Raw genomic sequence first — 21,634 nt, forward strand, 5'->3', positions numbered from 1 at the left:
CAATGGCAGTGTGTTTGGGATCATTGTTATGCTAAATATTGAAGCCGCTTCCAGTCAGACTCTTTCCAGATGTTATTGAATGGTGGATCAATATCTGATGGTACTTTTCTCCATCTATAATTTCATCAGTTTTTATAATAGTGGTGATGATCAGAACCAAATATTGAAATTGTGATTCATCAGTTCCATTGATCAATTCAATAACTGTTGTCATTGTCTTGTGTAATTTGACATACCACAGCTTTTCTCCCTGTTTCCCTTCAATAAGAAGCTTCTTGACACCCACCCTTGCACTGAGAGCTTTTCTGATGAGACTTCAGTGAACAGCAGATGGATTGACTGAAGGCCTAGCAGATCGGGGCGTTGCTGAATTTTGTTCCCTGTTTCTTAAGGACGTGACTTTCAGATACTATTCACCTGCTGTACACAGTATTTAGCCTCCCACCCGTTAATCCAAGAATAAAAATAGCCATCACAGCAATTGTAAATGAACATAATAGGCGCCCTTTATATACTAAGTAGTAAATAGCTGTCAAATGTAATTTTTCCCTAAAAAAAATGTTGTAGGTTTAGATGTTTACATAAAGTACTTCACAGCTGTTCTTAAGCCGAACATACTTTCATGTGTAATTTGGATGTAGATGTGTTCACAAATCGTAACAACACATAAAAACTAAACTACTCTCTTATATGTAAAATCCCTGCTTTCACAATATTTCTTGACCTTAGAATACTGACAGATCGACTATAGAGTCTCTTATTTAAGAAGGATAACCAATAAACAGCTGACGAATAAACGTCAATCTTGGTGTGAAAAATGTAGTCGAGTACTTAAATACATTTAAAATACTGAAAAGGAAAAAAGTACATTACAGTAAACTACCCTGTCATCTATTTCATGATGTATCAGCCTTCATATCTCTCTAGACGAACTCAAGCTCTGGAGTTTAACTGCAGATTGAATGAATATTTGTTATTTCATTTCTAAAAGGTGTATTTGCTTCACGTTGTTTGGATCACAGCGTTCTTTAAGGACTTCATTCATTTTTCTTTTATTTCTTTTATAAGTCCTCCCCATTGTTGGTTCAAAAAAGGCTTGCCCCTTTTTGCTATTTAAATAAAGTTTCATCATCCCTCTTTCCATCACGCGCTCCCTCGCCGCATTGGTGAGAAGGGATGACGCGCATCCTGTACCTGCGAGGGATGCGTGCGTTTTGCGCCGGCTGGGCATGCGGCCTTGGGGGAAGGATGATGGGGATGCGGATGCCATGGCAACAAGCTGATTAGATTCCGACTATTATACGGACATTTATTTATTTAATATTTCATTTGCACGCGCTGCCTGCGCGCTTCTGCGGACGTGTCAGACCGACCTCTGAGTGTTAAGTCAGAAAAGGAAGTAAATTGAGCCGTAAACTGGACTCCATCTGCTCTGCACAATCTCCTGAGGACCAAGGCATTTTAAAGGCTCAACAAGTTGCTTTGTTTTTATTTAAGGAAGGTTTGAAATTCCTGGGAGCGCACAATTTTACCTCGAAGCGGCTTTCTTCATTTAAATGTAGAGTCTGTAATCTGCCGTTGGTGCCATAAGAGGGGAAGGGACACCGCCGTATCCCTGTAGACTGGACACAGTGTCATTGAAAAGTGAAGTGCATGGCAGCGCCTGCATGTGAGGGAACATGGAATGTGGTGCGTCAGGCTGTGAGAACCTGATCAAGTTAATTGCGGCATCAGGTTTTTTTTTTATAAAATAGCTTTTTTGTAAAGGAGGAAATCTGTCTGTGTGTCTGACTGCGCTTCAGTCGCGGGTAGATGGGTCTTCCGTCATGGTGAAGGTGTTTTTTCCCGCACGGATACTGAAAATGACAACGTGTGGCGGACTCAATGAAAACATGGGCTAGACCTGGGGTATTCTGACTTCTTTCCCAGCCGTATTTGTTCCCGTTTTTCCTGTGTGCATGTGCCCGGTTGCTGGTCGAGTGCGTGTCCGTATGAATCAGTGCGCCTCGGAGTGCGAGCGCTCGTGTGTGCCTTTTTTCGTGCGTCCCTTCTGTCCGTTAACAACCCATCCCTCCTAACAGAGTATCGAGTGTCCTTGCCTTTCATCCTCGGATGAATGTTCCCCAGTCTGACACCTTAGCGCCCAAAACATCTCTTACATAATGATATATGATGAAAGAGGCAAAGACTGGGTAGGCAGCCTGGACATATAGGCTACACGGACAGGACACGGACGGCCAATGAGCGTCGAGCGCTCTTATCTACAATAGACCGGGAATCCGGTGCCAATATGACCGGTGTCGGAGCGTTAAGGGCGACTGTGGAGCGGGGAGGGAGGGCCTCGGGCGGAGAGCAGCGTTTCAAGGACGAGGAAGGAGGACTGGCACAGAAACATCTGTAAGGACAAACGAGACTCTTTAAGAAAAGAGGAAAAGTGAAGCTGCTGGCGTCACAGTGACAGGGGGGTAAGATTTTTGTCTGGATGGGGCTTTTTCCAAGGGCACTGAGGTAAGGATGGCCACATCCGCGGAAAGAGGGCGGGGGACTCCGGGAGAATGACTGGAGACACACTGCACTTTTCTGTCGCTTCTTCAATTTAACATTCAGAGCGTCATTGACTTTCTCACCTATGTAACCTAGACAGGTCGACAGTACTGAATAGTTTTTCTGAGGGGTGGGAGTCACAGGTTATATTGATCCTCCCCTCACACTCCTCCCCTTCCCTGAGTTGGGATGGATGGGGTGGCTGGAGGTGTGGGTACCCCTAGTAGCGCCGGGGGGTCCGGGGGTGACAGCCTGCCCAGGCGTAACGGAGGGGACTCGAAGAGGCGCAGTAAGGGCAGCTTGCCCTCTCCCGGCTACAGGCTGTCCCAGGCCTCGCTGGAGGGAGAGAAGGGCTCCTTTGGGGCAGATAGCACGTCCTCAGGTGGACGCGGGCGTCGCCTCTCCATCATGAGCGCCTCCACCAGGGACGGCCTGCCCTTCCGTACAGCAGGCACTCCAACTACCCCGATTCCCTTGCCGCCTCCTCCGTCCTCCTCTTCTGGCACAGCCCATCCTCCTCCGCGATCAGTAGGTTTCGCCGCCTCCCGTGCAGCCCTGGCCTCTACGTCCTCCACCGGGACCGGAGTCATGGTGGTGGCCACCGGTGCAGAGACCACCACAACCACAGCATGCAACACCAATGCAGCAGGAACCCCGGAGATGATGGGTCAGTCTAGCCTGGGTGGGTTTGGCATGGGATTGGACGGGGAAGACTACAGCAACTCCAACCAGAGCACCTTCATCCAGAGACAGTTTGGAGCCATGCTTCAGCCTGGGGTCAACAAGTTCAGTCTGCGTATGTTTGGATCTCACAAAGCTGTGGAACAGGAGCAGGAAAGACTGAAATCAGCAGGAGCGTGGATCATCCACCCCTACAGTGACTTCAGGTATGGAGCCCTCCCACACACACACACACACACACACACACACACCCTCCACAGCAGCTGGTCACTCTGATGTTGGTTTGTGAATTAAATGCCACTTGTAGCATTTTCAATACAGATGATGTTTTTTTCTGAGAAATGTGGATCAAAGCAAGTTGAATCCACGCTCACTTTTACAGAGCACACTTGAAGTATAATGATAGACAATTAACTAGAGAGAGAAAGAGAGAGGAAAAGGAAAACAGATCATGCATTAAGCAACCTCTTCAGTTGTTAACAGGGGAAATGGGGAGGAGGACAACTGGGAAAGAAAGAAATGCAGGAGGCTAAATATATATTCCCAGGGCACAGCTTTAGTGCATAGTAAGTTACGTCAGGGTTAGAGGAGAAGATGAAGCTTAAAGTGGGGTTGTACAACAAAGACACAGCTACAGGTGCTCATGGAAAGAGCAGTGATCAGGGGCTACGGTCTCCAAGAAAGACAGAATGCTACAATGGCTGGTCTCCATTTCTAAGAGGAACATTGTTTTATAGTAGCCTGTTGTTTCCTGGAAATAATCTTTTATAGATATAGACAAAAGGTGCATGTCCCTTTCCAAGTAACTTAGGTAAAAAGTTACGTATGTTTTCATGTAAAGGTGGCTTAACCGAGCACAGCACTCCCAGTTGGTGGCTTTACAGAGGGATTAGGATTTTTCTGCCACCTGAGCTGAATAGTTAGTACAGGAATGGGTAAGCCAGGTTTGGTTACTCATTCCTAACGGGTTGTGAAAGATAGGTGCCCCTCCCTGAAACTGCTGGAGGTTTCTTCCTGTTAAAAGGGAGATTTCCTTCCCATTGTCTCCAAGTGCTTGCTCATAGGGGGTCGTCTGATTGTTGGGGTTTTCTCTGTAGGGTCTTTACTTTACAATCTAAAGCATCTTGAGGGGACTGTTGTTGTGATTTATATATGTATATATGTATACAATACATGTATTGAATTGAAATGAAGGAAAACACAGTGGATTTTCATTAGGCTGTTTTTTTTATTGCAATTTTTTGAACGGAAGCGAGTATGGGAGATAAACTTAAAGAGTGCCTGGCAGGCTATCCTTAACACTCCTGGCTAGATTGCATGCACCATTGCACATGTTAAATATGCATTATTATTTATGAGTTAATAGGCCAGGTATTCACAGAAAATTGCTCTCCATAATTGCATGTGCCTAAGATGTGCAGATGGACAGCAAAGGGAGAGGCAGCATTCATAATCTCCAGACAGACTGCAGCAACAATGGATGACTTGATCCCCAAGGCTCCTGGCCCACTTTTGTCTCATCAACCACACACAGGCACACACTGACTGTGTCATTTTGTATTGTCTGTCAATGTAATGATCGCTCACAAGTGCTTCTTATGGGGCTGCTCGCAGGTAATGTGATGGAGGTAGTCAGTGAGGAAGGCGGGGCAGGATCGACGAAGGGTGTTGTGAATGGGTTTGTGTTTCATTGAATCTCAGCCTGTCCTGCATTAACTGATATTCAACCAAGACATCTGACAAGTTAAATAGTCCTAATTAGCCCGTTGCAGAATTGCAATTGAATTTTAGTCAATTATGTATGACATTCTAAATTATGCAAGTTGAGTATGCATTATGCATTATTCAGTCATCTAACTTTTCCGTTAAGTACCTGAAGAGGAACTTTGCAAGGCTGAGGCGCGAGAGACGAGAAGACAGATTACCTTCAGAGCTGCTTTATGTGTTTTGGCCCTGGCAGCCACTAGAATGTGTGGCAGCGCTTGTGCTCGTACATTTGGTCTGTCATTACTGAGTTTGCCAATAAGCTCCCACACCTTTCACCTCATTAAGAAAAGATGTGTTGCTGCTGCACCTATAAGAATGCATAACAAGGGGCAGAAAAGGTGAAGAAAATACACATTGTGGCATGAGAAGCATACAAAGTGAGAGATGAAGGGTGAGGAGAGTTAGAAATAGAAGCAGAGTGAATTCATGTTGAATCAGGGATGCTGCTGATACATGTACAGTTGTCCTTGTTTGTCTGTATGTGCCCTGCTGGATGATGGGTGGAAACTTGCAAGGAGCTGACATCTGGCCAACTGCGAGCAGGGAACCAATCACAGGCGACACAGGAGACACTTGGCCTCAATTACAGTAGATTTGGTTTTTTGGTATGACAACAGCTGAGCAGGTAGATACAGGTCGGTTACCCTCCACCACCTGTTCGTGTTCAAAATGGAATACTGATGAGGTTACAGAGACCAGCTTTGATTGCATTTGCAATTCCTGTGTGTGTATAAGCATGTGCGTGTTCAGTTCACAGGGGCACACTATATGCATTTATATCCGAATGAACCGCACAGTACACAGCTCCTGGTGTTTCACCAGGTGGAAAATCAGAAACCAGGTCTTGTCAGGTATTTATTCAGATTTTCAGTTTGGCTGTCACATCTTCTTGTCTGTTTGGGTCTTCCCTTCTTCATTCAGGTTTGAATCAGCTGTCACATCCCCATGGAAACAGTAGGCTGTAGTACATAGAAGCAGAGTAATGTGCAGCGTACATGGACAGTGTCACCTAGTATGTTACTCAGCAAACTAAAACAATGTATAAAATCCACATTTTAATCTGTGAAACCTGTATGATAGATACAAGATTGCAAGAATAAATATATTTTTTTAAGTTAAAGATGAGAAATACATAATTCCCTGAAGGGTAATGTACTATATTGAGCAGTAGGAGTAACTACTCAGTAAGTACTCAAGCAAAAGCAAGTCCATTAGAAGAAAAGGCAAAACACGAATTTTACTGTTTTATTGCATGAAAGGAATAAGAAAAAAGAAACTGACTTGATGTTAAGAGGAATATTTCTTCAGGTGAATTGCTAACAAGTCACCATCTAACATTTCAGATTCTGAGCTGTTAGCTGGTACTGTACAGACATTTAAAAACAAAGAAATAAACAAATAATAAAATAGATTAGATAGCTCAAGGAGCAAATGCACATTAAAATATATTCAAGTACCTTAAAATGCTAGAGGTCAGAGGAGAATGGCCAGCCTGGTTTGAGCTGATAGGAAGGCAACAGTAACTCAAATAACCACTTGTTACAAGCAAGATATGCAAACGAGCGTCTCTGAATGCACAGCATGTTGAACCTTGAAGCAGATGGACTACAGCAGAGGAGGTGCCACTCCTGTCAGCTAAGAACAGGAAACTCAGACTGTACAGCAGAAGGTTGGAAAAATGTTTTCTGGTCTGATGAGTCTCAATTTCTGCTCAGACATTCAGAGTGTAGGGCCAGAATTTGGCATAAACAACATGAAAACATGGATCCATCTTGCCTTGTAAGAATGGTCCAGAATGGTGGTGGTGTGATAGTTGTGGCACAGTTTGAGTCCCGTTGTACCAGCTGAGCATCATTTAAACACTCCTTAGTTTTGTTCCTGACCATGCCCAGCCCTTTATGATCGCAATGTACTCATCTGCTTCCAGCAGGATAATGCGCTGTGCCGCAAAGTTCAAATCACCTTAAACTACTTTCTTACAAATGAAGATGAGTTCGCTGTACTTAAATGGCCTCCACAGTAACCAGATTCCATTTCCAATACAAGCACCTTTGGGATGTGGTGGAACAGGAGATTTATTCATAAATGTTCAGCCAACGAAACTGCAGCATGCTTGATGCTGTCATGTCAACATGGAGCAAAATCTCAGCACCCTGTTAAATCTATGCCTCAAAGAATTAAAGCAGTTTTGGCGGCAAAAGGGTGTACCTAATAAATTGTACACTCTATATGTACTAACATTTTCCACCTATAATACAGCGCTGCCACAAACAATATTTTCCATAATCTGTAAATTAGGTGTAGAAATCGGAGCATAATCTTCATTATGATAAAATCACAATATGTTGCCTACAATAACAGTGATGTCACAATATATTTATGCTGTGAGACTCATGTATATCATGTGGTAACACAACCATCTATGACACATAACAATATTTTAATAGGAAGAAAATCTCAGCAGGCAAAATATGAATTCATATATGAATTCACTCAGCCATGGTGTTTGTGTTTTATCACTATAACTTAATTTCAGTAACATGTCAGAGTTAATTAGCTGTCTGATTTGTTCCCCACCCCCGCTCCCCGTGACTTTCTTCTTCTTTGCTGCAAATTCTGTGTTACCGCAAGGAGTCATGAGCTAGTGACTGCAGTAAGTTAAATTTACTGGGGAGTCAGTTTCAGAGCGCCTACATCTTTTAATTTAAATATTGACACAATATTGATGTAGATGTCAACAAATGCATCACTACAGGAGGAACAATCATTTTACCGTGTCCATGGAATGTTTTTCCAAGCAATTAATCAATAATCAGTGGTTGGATAATCAATTAGTCACTGGTTGAGGATTATTTTATGCTGATCAATTAGTCACTTCAGTAGAGACATTATTAAGTATCTAATTTGGTTTAAAAGGGCAAAAACAAAGTCCACACGTCAATGTTAAACTAATCGTTTTAAAAATAACCTCTCTAAGGTTTTCCATCGGAGCCTCGTTAGGTACAGCGTTATGGTTCATATTGTTTACGGGGTCCTGACAGGCATGATGTAATTTACAGACGTGTTCCTCACAGTCAGAGTTAACAAAGTGAGTTTTCCAAGTCAGGAGTAAATCGCCTTCTGCAAGAGCGACCATGTTGCTGTAAATAATCCCTGCGTGTTTGTTGCCAGTGATTATGAAGCGATACATCTGTCAGTGTAAGTGACAAAGTCAGATAGAAGAGTGTGTGGGGCCGAGCGATGACTCATGCATGCTTAATATTCATCAGTCTAGTGGTAGCATCACACCATGAGGTTCTGTTACTAAATTGGTGCTCCATAGCAATCGACCGCAGAGCTTGAGTGTACTTTGTCTAAAAAAAGAGACACTGTGTGTGTAAATGAGCGAGACAGAGACAGCGTGAGGATGCAAGAATAAGCAAGTCATTGATAACGCGTTGGCTAAAGGGCTTAGCAGAAACGAGAGAGAGAGATGACACGAATCATCTCCCGATGATTGGATCGGCTCTTCTGTCATACTTTAATCACTTTCAGCATCCAAATGACATGAGTGATCGCCTGCTTTTTTTTCCGAGACGGCTACATCACGGAGTCCTCCAGCATGACATTCAGATTGATGAGGCCTCCCAAGGTTACTGATCGTTTGCCTCCCTCTGTTCTTCACTGTCTTCCTCCTTTTCTCAAATCACTTCTGCTTTGTTTTATTAGTATGAAGCACAGGTGCTTTATCTTGCCAAAGCAAAGGATGAAACTGTCTTGAGGGAAACATTCATATCTACTACAGCCTGACTTATATTACCAGGAGGACTGCACTTGTTATTGTCCTGGCTCACGGATGTGAATAAGCACAGATTATTTTAAAAAATAAACACTTTCTGCTCTCAAATATGAACAAACACCTGTTTGAACACATTTGCAGTTTTTAAAATCTTAGTAGAAATGTGAATTTTAAAAGGTCGGGGTGGTTATCAGGTAGGAGAGAGCTGGCCAGTTGCATTTTGAGAAGTGCCCTTCAGTTTGCAAGTTTGAGAACTGAATATTACAAATTGTGCCCTGCTTTTCACAGAGAAGCCTCTCCTGTTTTCACTGAAGTTTTATCAAAATGGTGGCAAATTTCTTGCAGTAACATCTCCTGTAGGCACTTGCATCTGACCCTCCAACTTTGGGACCACCTATGTTGTATAACTGTGCCAGTAGCTGCAGTCTCTCTTTTTTAATCTGGTGGCAATGCGTTTAACAAGTTCTAGAAAATCCAATGGCTCCTAGTCGGTGGGTAAGCTTTAAGAGTCGTGATACCCATCTTGCCCTCAGGTGCTTCAACTTTGACCAATCTTGTTTTGATGTGTCTCTTTGAACTTATGGAAATGTAAAATTGAATCAGAGTTGTGCCCCTTTGAATCTAATTTTTCAGCATTATATGTTTAGGATGGGAATGTAAAAATGCACGGAGGCTTGGCTCTGCCTTTTGCAATGTGGAGCAACACAAGAGGAAGACAGACACACAGCACCCTGATTCAGCCAAACAACATTTTTTTCTTTTTTTTAAATGAATATGTAGGAAAAGTAACATTATCCACATATAGTGCAGGATACAGTCTTTTTTTTTTTTACAGTAGGAATTTTGACTCATCACAGCAGAAGAAGCATGCTCTGGGCTCTCTCATCTTTCTGTACACAAATCACACATAACATTATGACCACCTGCATAATGTGTTTGTCCCCTTTTTGCAGCCAAAGAAGCCCAGACCCATGCACTCACTAGAGTCCATGCCTTGATGGGTAACGGTGTGGTATCTGGCACTAAGGCCAATCAACACCTCAATCTCAATGTGCTCCTTAAATCATTCCTAAACAATTTTTGTTTTGTGGCAGGGGGCATTGTCCTGCTGGAAGAAGCCACAGGCCATCGATTGTGGCTCAAGAGTTGGCAGTTTGTCTTGTAATCGGAAGGTTGCCGGTTCGAGCCCCGGCTCGGACAGTCTCGGTTGTTGTGTCCTTGGGCAAGACACTTCACCCGTTGCCTACTGGTGGTGGTCAGAGGGCCCGGTGGCGCCAGTGTCTGGCAGCCTCGCCTCTGTCAGTGCGCCCCAGGGTGGCTGTGGCTACAATGTATCTTGCCATCACCAGTGTGTGAATGTGGATGACTGGTTGTGTAAAGCGCTTTGGGGTCCTTAGGGACTAGTAAAGCACTATACAAATACAGGCCATTTACCATCAAGGAATATAATTTCCACTAAAAGGTTCAATTAAAATTTTATTTATATAACACCAAATCACAAATGCAGTCATCTCAGGGAGCTTTATATCGTAAGGTAAAGCACCTACAATAACAGAGAGAAAGCCTCAATCAAATGGCCCCCTCTGAGAAAACACTTAGTGACAGTGGGAAAGGAAGGAACTTCAGAAAGAACCAGGTTCAGGGAGGGGCAGCCATCTGCCGCAACGAGTTAGGTGGGAGGGGAGGAAGACCAGACGAAAGACACACTGAGGAAGAGAGCCAGAGATGAATAACTAATGATTAAATGCAGACCATAGTATACATGGTCATCAACAAAGCTTAGGAAGGTGGCAAGTGTCAAAGTAACATCCATATGGACCTAAGGTTTCCCAGCAGAGCACTGCCTCTGCCGGACTTCTTCCCATAGTACTTCCTGATGCCATATATTAAAGCACACACACCATGTAAAAGAAGACGTCATTCATCAGAAGAGGCCTCCTTCTTCCATTGCTCTGTGTTCCAGTTCTGATGCTCACATGCCCATTGTTGGCTCTTTCATGGACACCCTGACCCTGGTCTGTGGCTATTCAGCCCTATACCCAACAAATTCTGACATCTTTCTATCAGAGCCAGCATCAACTTTTCAGCTCATCTGTTGGATCTTACCACGCCGCCCAGCGTTTACGCCCCTGCATCAGTGAGCCTTTGCTCCTTCCTTGGACCACTGCATACCGGGAACACCCCACGAGAGCTGCGGTTTTGGAGATGCTCTGACCCATTCATTTTTTTGTCTCACCATTCGGCCCTCGTCAAACTCACTCGAATCCTTATACTAACCCATTTTTCCTGCTTCTAACACATCAGTTTTGAGGACAAAACGCTCACTTGCTCCCTGATATATCCCACCCACTAACAGGTGCCATGATGAAGAGATAATCAGTGTTATTCACTTCACCTGCCGGTGGTCAAAATGTTATGCGTGATTGGTATACTTCAACACACTGTCATTTCACAAAGAGCTTATAAGCAGGTTCACTCTTGAAAAGTGACAAAGTGACACATGCAGATTTCAGTCACAGTGAATACTAATCCTGTTCAGTTTTGCGTATTCTGTTAATGCTCATCATTTGAGCTGCTCACAGGTGACAAAACTGTGGTGTCTCTGTTTGCAAAATCATGTTAATATAGATTTCAGTAATACTGACTTATGCTAAACATACATATAGATGAAGCTTATATTGGTCCCAGTAAAGAAAAAAGAGAAATTTCGCTTACATTAATATTTAATATTTCTGTTTTTGCTTTGCGAAATGTTGCTAAACCTCTTTTACCACCACATGAAAGTCTTTTTCCTGTTTTTGCAAGGTATTTTTAGCATTTGCACTGTATGAGTTATGTCATTTTATCACCGTTTTTACTAAAATCTTGCCAAGAATTGAAGTGTAATATTTGGGTCATGAGCATGTGAGTCAGCATATTCAGCTGGTTAAGATACTGCCAAAGTGTGCAAAGCTGTCTTCAATCCAAACAGCAGCTTGAGATTTTTTTGCCTCTATTTTAAATTATATTTGTGCTATTTTGCCAACCTTTTAAAACAACAAAACAATATAAGAAAATAAAGAAATGAGAAACAAAATGGAGAGACCAGAGGTAAATAATGAGTAACTCTCCATCTTTATCTTTCTAGATTCTACTGGGACCTTTTGATGTTACTGTTGATGATGGGAAACCTAATCATCCTGCCGGTGGGCATCACGTTCTTTCGAGACGAGAACACCCCTTCATGGATCATCTTTAACGTGGTCTCGGACACTCTCTTCATGGTCGATTTGGTGCTTAACTTCAGGACCGGCATCGTCAAGGAAGACAACACTGAGATATTACTCGACCCGAGGTTAGAAGGAGCATTTATGTGCATGTGTGTGTGTATTGTCTGGAATATCAGTGCAGCAGGCCCAATGCCATAAATTTAAATTTGCTCTTCTGGCCATCTGCTGGGTTTGTGTTCAAACAAATTAATGTGTGAGATGTGAAAAGGTGATGTGAGGCCAGTGGCAGAGCTTTGTTCAAATCCCACTGTGTTCCTGTTGAATATTTATGAGGAGGGTTTCATGCTAAGCAAATGTTGAACTCTCTTCCACGAGACTAGACTGCCAAATGAAGAATGACACTGGTCTTCCATCTCACTCTAACGTCAGGGCGATTCGCCAGAAATACCTGAAGAGCTGGTTCCTTGTGGACTTTGTGTCATCCATCCCGGTGGATTACATCTTCCTGATGGTGGACAGTCTGGACTCAGAGGTCTACAGGACAGCCAGGGCGCTGCGGATAGTCCGCTTCACCAAAATCCTGAGCCTGCTTCGGCTCCTGCGCCTGTCCAGGCTCATCCGCTACATCCACCAGTGGGAGGAGGTGAGAAGCACAACCCAGATATTTGTGGAAAAGATTTAATATTTAAGGCATGACTCATCAGAAGCCCCTTTTGTATGAAACAACATGCTTGGAGGCCAGAAGCACCCCCGTTTTGGATGTGTTGCTGATCAAGAGGCTTTTAGGGATAAAAAATCTAAATCCCTATTTGCTCTCTTTAACCGCACTTATTTTTACATCCTCTTCTTTCTCAGATCTTCCATATGACCTATGACCTTGCCAGTGCTATGGTAAGGATAGTAAATCTAATTGGCATGATGCTGCTGCTGTGCCACTGGGACGGCTGTCTCCAGTTTTTGGTCCCCATGCTGCAGGACTTCCCTCCTGACTGCTGGGTTTCTAAGAACGTGATGGTGGTGAGTCTCTGTGTTATTTTTAATATGTTTCAGTGAACGACTTTATTGTCAGGCCAAGACGCTCAGGCCGAGCTGAATGAATCACACAAAACACTATCTGGGATTGTTTGAACAGCGTGCGCAATATTTGTTTGAGATTAAAGCAAACCGCTGCTTCTGAAAAGACTCACTGTTTATCAGATTTGCCATGCTTTGCCCCTTATCTGTGTTAACTGGCTCATGCAGCAACATGTCCAGTTGGAATAAGATTGACTATAATTAAAAACCTCCCAGAGATCAGGTGTAGGTGTGAATGAGCTCAATCAGTGGAAGGCCTGGGGACCTGCTGGAGATTTTGCATGAAAGCATACAGACTCAGATATTCAGCTGACTCATGTCTTGCAGTTGCCTGTGTGATGGTTGCTAAGCAGACTGATGCTGGGATTTTCCCCAGAGAAGGTCCCCTTGTCCACTGGACCATTAACGTCTTAGTATAATTGGACTCATACACAAACACACACACACTCGCACACATAGAGGCGGCTCATTTTATTGTCAGTGTTTGGAAACATTTATTTAATAATGCAAGATGACGGCCCTTTTATTGTCTTGTATGTAGCGCAGCCGCTCGATTTTATGATTTTGGTCAGCACACTGGCTTTTGGCAGTTAAATTGCTCCCCTGCAATATGTTGTGATCTCAGCTGTGTTTTCTAAAATGGTTTGGCTGAGCGACTCAGAGGGGAAAACGCTCCCGTAACCCGACTAAAATAAGAACAGTTCAAGGCTCCAGCGTCTCTGTAATTAACGCTTGAAACTTGTTTTATTCCTCTGTCACCCTTCCACTCTTCCTCTCCCGCTCACAGAACGACACATGGGGTGTGCAGTACTCCTATGCTCTGTTCAAAGCCATGAGCCACATGTTGTGTATCGGCTACGGCGCCCAGGCTCCCGAGGGGATGACTGATGTGTGGCTCACCATGCTCAGTATGATCGTAGGCGCCACCTGCTATGCCATGTTCATCGGCCACGCCACCGCTCTGATCCAGTCACTAGACTCATCGCGGCGACAGTATCAGGAAAAGGTGAAATATGAATCTTGTTTATGAGTGTCGTGTGACTGTGGGTGCTTCTGACTATGTAGATTTACAAGCCATCCAGGTGGTTAGATTGAATCTTTTGCTGGGTCGGTTCTAGCCTGCAGCCTTTAGGTTGACTCCCCCCTCCAATTATTATTATAAGCAGTAGGGTGGTTTTTGCATTAATTAGTTTATTAATGCTAAAGTACTTGAATGCTGATGGTAAGATTCACAATTTAAAATTAAACAAAAAATGCTCCTAATTCTTAAATTTGAACCCCAAACCAACAAATCTTGTCATGAAGTCAGTGCAAGGGGAAGCGTAGATCACTGTGAGAAAAATGTGGGGAAAAAACAAGTTTGTGATTTATGTTGGAAACAAACAAAGAGTTTGCTAAAGTCATCACGGTGACCTATGTTTTACTAGAATTCAAAATAGGTGTTTAGTGTTTAGTGTTAATGATTAATACAAACTGTGGGAGGCATGAACTTTTTTAGCTCCTAAAAAGGGCCCTGCCAAAAAAAGTCAGATAACCACCACAGTAGTGTTTTTCAACTTGGGGATGAACCCTGCAAAGGGGTCAGGAGATAAACTAGAGTTCAAAAAAGGGGAAAAACATTTCAACTATGCCTAACGCCCGAAAGTATGCTCTAGTAAGATAAGGTATTTAAGAAGTTGGTGTCTTCTGCATAATAAATATAGGCATATAATGAATTAGGGTAATTCACAATGTACAGTTAAAAACAATATTATGCCCTTGAAAATGTCCACAGTGTTGAAGAGATCGTAACTTCCCACTGGAGCTGTGAGTCAACATTCGTAGGTTTGAAATTATACCTCACAATGACTGTGCAAAGTGATGATAGTTTACTATCTAACATATATACATCTCACTGTCTGAGTATCTATTGAGGCACTGACTCACACACACATATCAAACTGAGGTCACATTTCAAGGTTGATTCTGAGGTAAAATTTCTAAAGAATGTATTTCCACAGTCTGCCTGTACTCTTCTCTCAAAGTGAATGTGTTTGTGCCTTCGTTATTGCAGTACAAGCAGGTGGAGCAGTACATGTCGTTCCATAAGCTCCCGGCAGATGTTCGGCAAAAGATCCACGAGTACTACGAGCACCGCTTCCAGGGAAAAATGTTCGATGAAGAGAACATCCTGGGAGAACTTAGTGAGCCGCTTAAAGAGGTAATAAACTCACAAACACCCACACCATCACACATACATCCCGCAGATGCTGTGTTCATGCCTGCAGCAGATCTCTGACTAGCACTCCCTCCTGTCTTTATCCCTTCTTCCTCTTTGTTTAGGAGATAGTCAGCTTTAACTGCCGCAGCCTGGTTGCTAACATGCCGCTGTTCGCCAACGCTGATCCCAACTTTGTGACCGCCGTACTGACCAAGCTCCGCTTTGAAGTGTTTCAGCCATCAGACTTCATCATCCGTGAGGGCACAGTTGGACGTAAGATGTACTTTATCCAGCACGGACGCGTCAGCGTGCTGACCCGTGGCAACAAGGAGACCAAGCTGAGTGATGGGTCTTACTTTGGAGGTGAGGATGTTTTGGTGTCTTGTTAAACAAGAAGGTTTTGGAGGGTGGAGCAGAAGCAGAAGATAACAGTAGTTTTTTCTGTGGTTGGTTTTGCAGAACTACTGTATATACTGCAATTTCCCTGTTATATTGATAAAACTGTCCTCTAATTGTCAGAGATCTGCTTATTGACTCGAGGACGGAGGACAGCCAGTGTCCGAGCAGACACATATTGCCGTTTGTACTCTCTCAGTGTGGACAGCTTCAATGAGGTTCTGGAGGAACACCCGATGATGCGACGTGCCTTTGAAACTGTCGCAGCTGACCGACTGGACCGTATTGGTAACTTGTGGTTTTTGAATTGCTACATACATTTGTTTTTTCAACACTGACAATACCAAATACTTGCAGGTATCACAGGCCCTTTGTTAGGATTGTTCAAGCCGCCAAAAGATCAGGAGTCCTCTTTGAAAACAAGCTGTAAGGATTAAAAGTAAAAAATAATTAAGGATTAGAAATCTTTTTAATGTAAAAAAACGGGAAAACGCTTGAGGCTAAAACTCCAGCTACGTGACAGCTTTACCTTCTTCAAAAGATATCATTCCTTTAGGCATTCCTTTTTGTCAAGCTCAGTATCTCAGGTTACAAAGACATGTTGAAGATTTTATTTCACATTCGCTCTTTCTTTTTCTCTTCTACAGGCAGGAAGAACTCCATGCTCACGCGGAAGTCATCCCAGGGCGGTTCTCTTGGAGGCAGCATGGGTCGTGGTGGAGGCCGGGGTGGAGGGGGTCCAGGAGGTGGAGGTATGACAGCAGGAGGTCTGGGTTCCTGTGACAGCATGCTGGTGCAGCAGATTGTTAAACACGACAGCATGCCAGCCATGCAGGATGCCATCGCGGCCGCTGCTGCCGCTGGAAGAAGTGGCACGGTGTCTCCTCGGCCACGCCCTGTCATCTGGGCGCCGCTGGTCCATGCTCCCCTGCAGACTGCGGCTGCCACAAGTAATGTAGCCATTGCCCTCATGCACCAGCAGCAGCAGCAACAGCAGCAGCTTCAGCAGCTGCAGCAGCAGCAGCACGCTCTTGGAGGAGCTTTTTACCTGCCCTCCCCTCTCATCTCCCCCTCTCCCTCCTCCTCTTTCCCTCTTTCTTCTCCTCGTGCTCCTGTGTTGCAGCCCCTTCGCCCCTCTGTGAGCTCTCTCATTGGGATGATGGCGATGGGAGGAATAGGTGGCTTGTCGCCAAGAGGATTTCCTGCCTCCCCCTCAACCATGGGCCCTCCTGGTGGGGTGACATCGCCTCCTATTGCTAAAACTCCACCCACTTCAGCCTCCCCTGTCCCAACTTCTGTCCAACAAGGAAGGAATCTTCATTACAGCCTCCGACTTCAGGCAGATCACCCCTCAGCGATTTCTGGATCTCTTGGAGCCCCAACAGGAGGAGGAGGAGGACCAGCTGCACCTCCCCACAAAACACCAGCCGCCAACCCGCCTGCCTCCAGTGGCCCATCAGATGGCAACACTTCGCTTACAGCTCAGCAAGGGGCAAAAGAGGCTCTGTTACGTCATGGAGGAAACACTTCACAGGGTCTCCCAGCACTGGGTAGACTCACCCAGGAAGCCAGGCTGCTCTCAGCCTCACAGCCCACCCTGCCTCATCGCTCTTGGGCTGCAGTGCAGCCTCACCCTCCTCTCCATCGGAAGGCCTCTGGCGGTAATTTGCTAGCAGCTCCGTTTCTGGCAGGGCAATTAGCCAGGGGAAGCAGTGCAGGCCTGCTGACCTCTAATCCTTCAGTACAGCTGGTGACAAATATGCCATTTAATGCACAAACACAAGCACAGGGCACAGTTCCTGTCCAGCCCACTATAGCACAGGCTGTATACACACAGTCTGCAGCTCACACTGCCTCTGCTGCCACAGCTGCACACATGCCTTCTACATCTTCTGTGCCAGCATCTTCCTCTCCTCCAAAGCATACCCCACTCTCCTCTGCCACCCCTTCCCCTGCACCCACTCCTTCATCTCCTACACCTATTCTTTCCCAGACACCTCGACCAAAACCAATCCCAATGACCCCTTCCCGCTCCTCCTCTCCTCCTCTCTGCTCCACCCCTCCATCGGCAGGAACAAGTCCACTGTTGCTCTCTTCAACTCCTCGTCCCAAACCGATTCCTACACCCTCCTCCCGCTCGTCCTCTCCCTCTCCATCTTCCACACCACCTCCATTCTCTGTTTCTACCCCTGTTCCACTACCTCAGCCTTACGGGACCAAATCCTCACTCACATCCTCTTCTCCCCCTTCCTCTTTGGTTTCATCTTCTCCGCCCCACCCCCAGAGCCCAAGAGCCAAGGCATCCAACACACCACCATCTGCTTCTCCATTGTCGGGTGCCAGCCCTGTCTTGACTCCAGTCCCTTCTCCCACTCAAACAACCCGCACCCGAACATCTACCCCCTCCCAAACGCCTACTCAAACCAGCACACCGGGTACCCCTACCCAGACCTTCACCCCAACACCTTCCTCATCTCCCATCCCTCTTACATCTGTCCCCTCCCTGAGTAAATGCCACAGTCCAACACCTTGTCTCCAGGCCTCAGTCTCCAGCTCAGCTAGAGTCCCCACTTCAAGTCAGATTCCTAAACAGGTCTCACCTTTCACCCCAACCCAAACTTCAACTCCGTCCCAAACACCTGCTAGCACTAACGCTCCAACTAAAGTAACTTTTTCAGTTCATCCTGTAAAGCAAACATCTCCTGTCCTCACTCCAAGCTCCACTGCCAAACAAATCACATCCATAGCCTCCTGCTCAACAATTTTATGTCCACACCAGAGCTCCACAAAGCCCCCCTCTCTTTCTACCCCCTCCACCACCACCACCACCAGCATCTCTCCTTGTGTTCAGCCGGCCTCTTCTAACCCCCCAAAACAAATACCAAGCACTATGGCTGCCCCTACCCAGTCCTCAAAACTTAATACACGCTCCATCCCTGTCCAGACCACACAAGCATCCACCACTGCACCCACCCAGTCGGCACACGCAGACTCCCCTGCCAAATCCACCTCTCCTAAAGGTGGACAAAAAGACCCTCAGCTGTCACCAAGCAGAAAAGACTCAGAGGGACTACGACACAAACTGCCCGCCAACATGTAAAACATAAAAAAATAAAAAATAAAAAAAAATGAGGAGGAAAACCTCATAAAATGTTGAACTTTGTGTTGTGACGGGTGCCTGAATAGCAGAGCCATGGATATGCAGAGTTGTGTCAGAGTTGGCACAAGACAAGCCGTGATCTCACGAGGACAGATAGTACATGTTTGCATTCACTCTAGGATGTGATTGTCTTAGAACATCAGGTGTTCATGCGACTCACAGCCAAGCCATCGATCGAGGATCCAGGAGAAAGACTTTAGGGGTCTGCAGAGCGGTTGATAAGGCAGAGTCTAAAAAAACCCATCCAAATATATACATACATATCTGTGTTAGTGATTGTTGGAGCAAGCTGGGGAGCTGAAGTGGAAATATGCTGCAGTGTATCTACACAATAAAACAGGAAGGAAACAACGTCTGGGAGTCTGGAAAAAAAAATTAGAAGCTAATGAAAAAAAAGCAATACTTGCGACGCATTTTTCTCACTAATTAAACAGGAAATTTCCTTGACAATAATAATGAATGTGGGAAGATATTAATCGTTTTCCTGTTTGAAGGAAAGTCTGTTATGATGACAAGATGCAGGCAATAGAGCAGATACTTCCTTGTTTCCAGCTCCAACTCCCTCTTGCCTCCCATTCTTCACCAAAGTGTAATACTTTCTCATCAGAATAATAATAATTATACTGATATAGCGTTTAAAAAGCACTGTAAAGTCAATATTCATATGAATTTGAAAAATTAGGAGCAGTCCACTTGTAGTTTTGTTGTCCCAGGTGCATGGTGTTTAGTTTTTGAACAATACAAACCTTTTAAATCTACATGTTCACTTTGACAGCTTCTGTAAATTGTATTTTTTTCTTCTCTGTGTGTGCATGTGTGCGTGCGTGTGTGTGACACACAATACTGCTCTACTGTGCATTGTGGTTCACTTGATTCCTTTTTTTCCCACCCGTCTCCCTGTACTGTAAATACGTGCCTCTCTGTGGGTCTGTTGTGTGCTTCCTCACTCCTCGGTCTCTTTGTCTTTCATCTCGTGTCTGTCTAGCTGCCTTTCATCTGATTTCACAGCTCTGGTCGCTAACTGTTTCTTTGACGCTCACAGACTCACTCCCTTTCTCTCAGTTTGCCCGACACTTTGCTCTCTGCTGCCGTCAGCCTCATGTTCAATTAGCGGTCTCCTTCTTCTGTCGCCCTATGACACTGTTTCAGCACAGTTTCCAGTGATGTTTGATGTTTTCTGTGGGTAGCAACAAGGCATTTCTGTCTTAATCCCTGATACCATGTTGCCTAGACAATATATTTAAGGACCAAATGTTTTATTTTTTATTTATCACAGCTTTAGCTTTTGGAAGGAAAAGACGGCTAATAGTGCTGCCATACTGATGATCATGAGTGTGACACTGAGGTTGATGATTTTCTGCTTGTGATGATGATGATGCTGACATGATGATGATGATGATGATGATGGTGTATATCTGGATGTAAGAATAAAGTGGATTTAGGTATCATCTTGTCAAGCGTGTTGAGTTGTGAGCTTATTGTGTGTGTGTGTGTGTGTGTGTGTGTGTGTGTGTGTGTGTGTGTGTGTGTGTGTGTGTGTGTGTGTGTGTTCAGTCTTACAGAGTTGATTTAGGTTTCAGCCTATTTTGAATACATGACCTTTGGACCATTTAAGCAGAACTTTTACATTCATAACTAAAAACTGTTATAAACTATAGTTATAGTGGTTCTGCCAGAGGTTTTTTCCTGTTAAAAGGGAGTTTTTCCTTCCCACTGTTGCCAAAGCGCTTGCTCATATAGGGTTATATGATGGTTTTCTCTGTTTTCTTTGTATTATTGTAGAGTCTCGATTTGTTGTTGTGATTTGGCACTATAGAAATGAAATTGAACCGAACTGAATTGGGTTCCACAACAAAGCTTTACACTGTTAAAAGTGAACTGTCCACAGTAATGAGAGGGTTGTTGTTTAATCATGCTCAGAGCTGTGACTGAGCAAAACACTCCCACGCAACTGTTTTGGCCACAGAAGCAAGATTGTCTCACAGATTTTCCATATTTTCTTTTTTTCCATCGAACACTTCAATTATACTTTGCATTGTCATACTTTTTCCATCAAAAAGGTGCAAATACTGTCTTACAGCTTTTACCACACTCCCAGAAAGACAGTTTACAGGAAAGGAGCAGCATAATTTGCATAAATTGTGAAATTTAAAACTCAAATTGTCTTGCAGTTGACTTGTTCTTTGTAACTGTAGATTGAAAACATCCCTCCAATTAAAAAAAAGTATTATGTCATTTTCAAGTAGGTTTTTATTTCTTAGTCCAAAAAAACCCTGCAATTTTACTCAAATTATTAATGTTTGATGTGAAATATGAAACAGTGTACCCATCTTCTGCTGGCTGCTTTTTACAGGGTAGTGTGCCATGTCACAAAGTGCATATAATCTCAAACTGGTTTCATGAACACAACAATGATTTCACTGTACTCAAATGGCATCGGCAGTCATCAGATCTCAATCCAGTAGAGCACCTTTGGGATGTGGTGGAACAGGAGATTCACATTATGGACGTGCAGCTCACAAATCTGCAGCAACTGAGTTATGCTATCATGTCAATATGAACAAAAATCTGTGAAGAATGTTTCCAGCACCTTGTTGAATCTATGCCATGAAGAATTAAAGCAGTTTTGAAGGCAAAAGGAGGTCCAACCCACTGCTAGGAAGGTGTACCTAATAAAGTGGCTGTATAAAACATAAACAATTAAGAAGTGTTTCTTTTTCAGATTGGGATTTGATAACTGCTTGTTTTCTGTGTAAAACCAACCACAACAGTCAGTAAATTATAAGTTTTATATTATTATATTTAAGATAAGGAAATTAGAAAAT

General features: G+C 44.1%; 1 protein-coding gene across 1 annotated transcript; it reads left to right on the forward strand.

Annotated features, from left to right (window-relative positions):
* Positions 1-2,975: 2,975 nt before the first annotated feature.
* LOC116320935 (potassium/sodium hyperpolarization-activated cyclic nucleotide-gated channel 3) lies at positions 2,976-20,256 on the forward strand. Its single transcript, XM_039619083.1, has 9 exons — positions 2,976-3,431; positions 11,898-12,104; positions 12,409-12,622; positions 12,835-12,996; positions 13,841-14,059; positions 15,107-15,253; positions 15,376-15,616; positions 15,773-15,937; positions 16,297-20,256. The coding sequence occupies exons 1-9, from the start codon at positions 3,133-3,135 to the stop codon at positions 18,747-18,749; spliced, it is 4,107 nt and encodes a 1,368-aa protein (XP_039475017.1). The 5' UTR covers positions 2,976-3,132; the 3' UTR covers positions 18,750-20,256.
* Positions 20,257-21,634: the final 1,378 nt, after the last annotated feature.

Source organism: Oreochromis aureus, linkage group 11 (genome assembly GCF_013358895.1).
Source record: "Oreochromis aureus strain Israel breed Guangdong linkage group 11, ZZ_aureus, whole genome shotgun sequence".
Lineage (NCBI taxonomy): Eukaryota > Metazoa > Chordata > Actinopteri > Cichliformes > Cichlidae > Oreochromis > Oreochromis aureus.

Bases quoted from the DNA above. Each gene is read 5' to 3' on its own strand.
- LOC116320935 (XM_039619083.1), top strand. From the start codon at position 3,133: ATGGTGGTGGCCACCGGTGCAGAGACCACCACAACCACAGCATGCAAC. The intron at 3,432-11,897 runs GTATGGAGCCCT...TTATCTTTCTAG, and splicing joins CACCCCTACAGTGACTTCAG to ATTCTACTGGGACCTTTTGA. The intron at 15,254-15,375 runs GTAATAAACTCA...CTCTTTGTTTAG, and splicing joins TTAGTGAGCCGCTTAAAGAG to GAGATAGTCAGCTTTAACTG.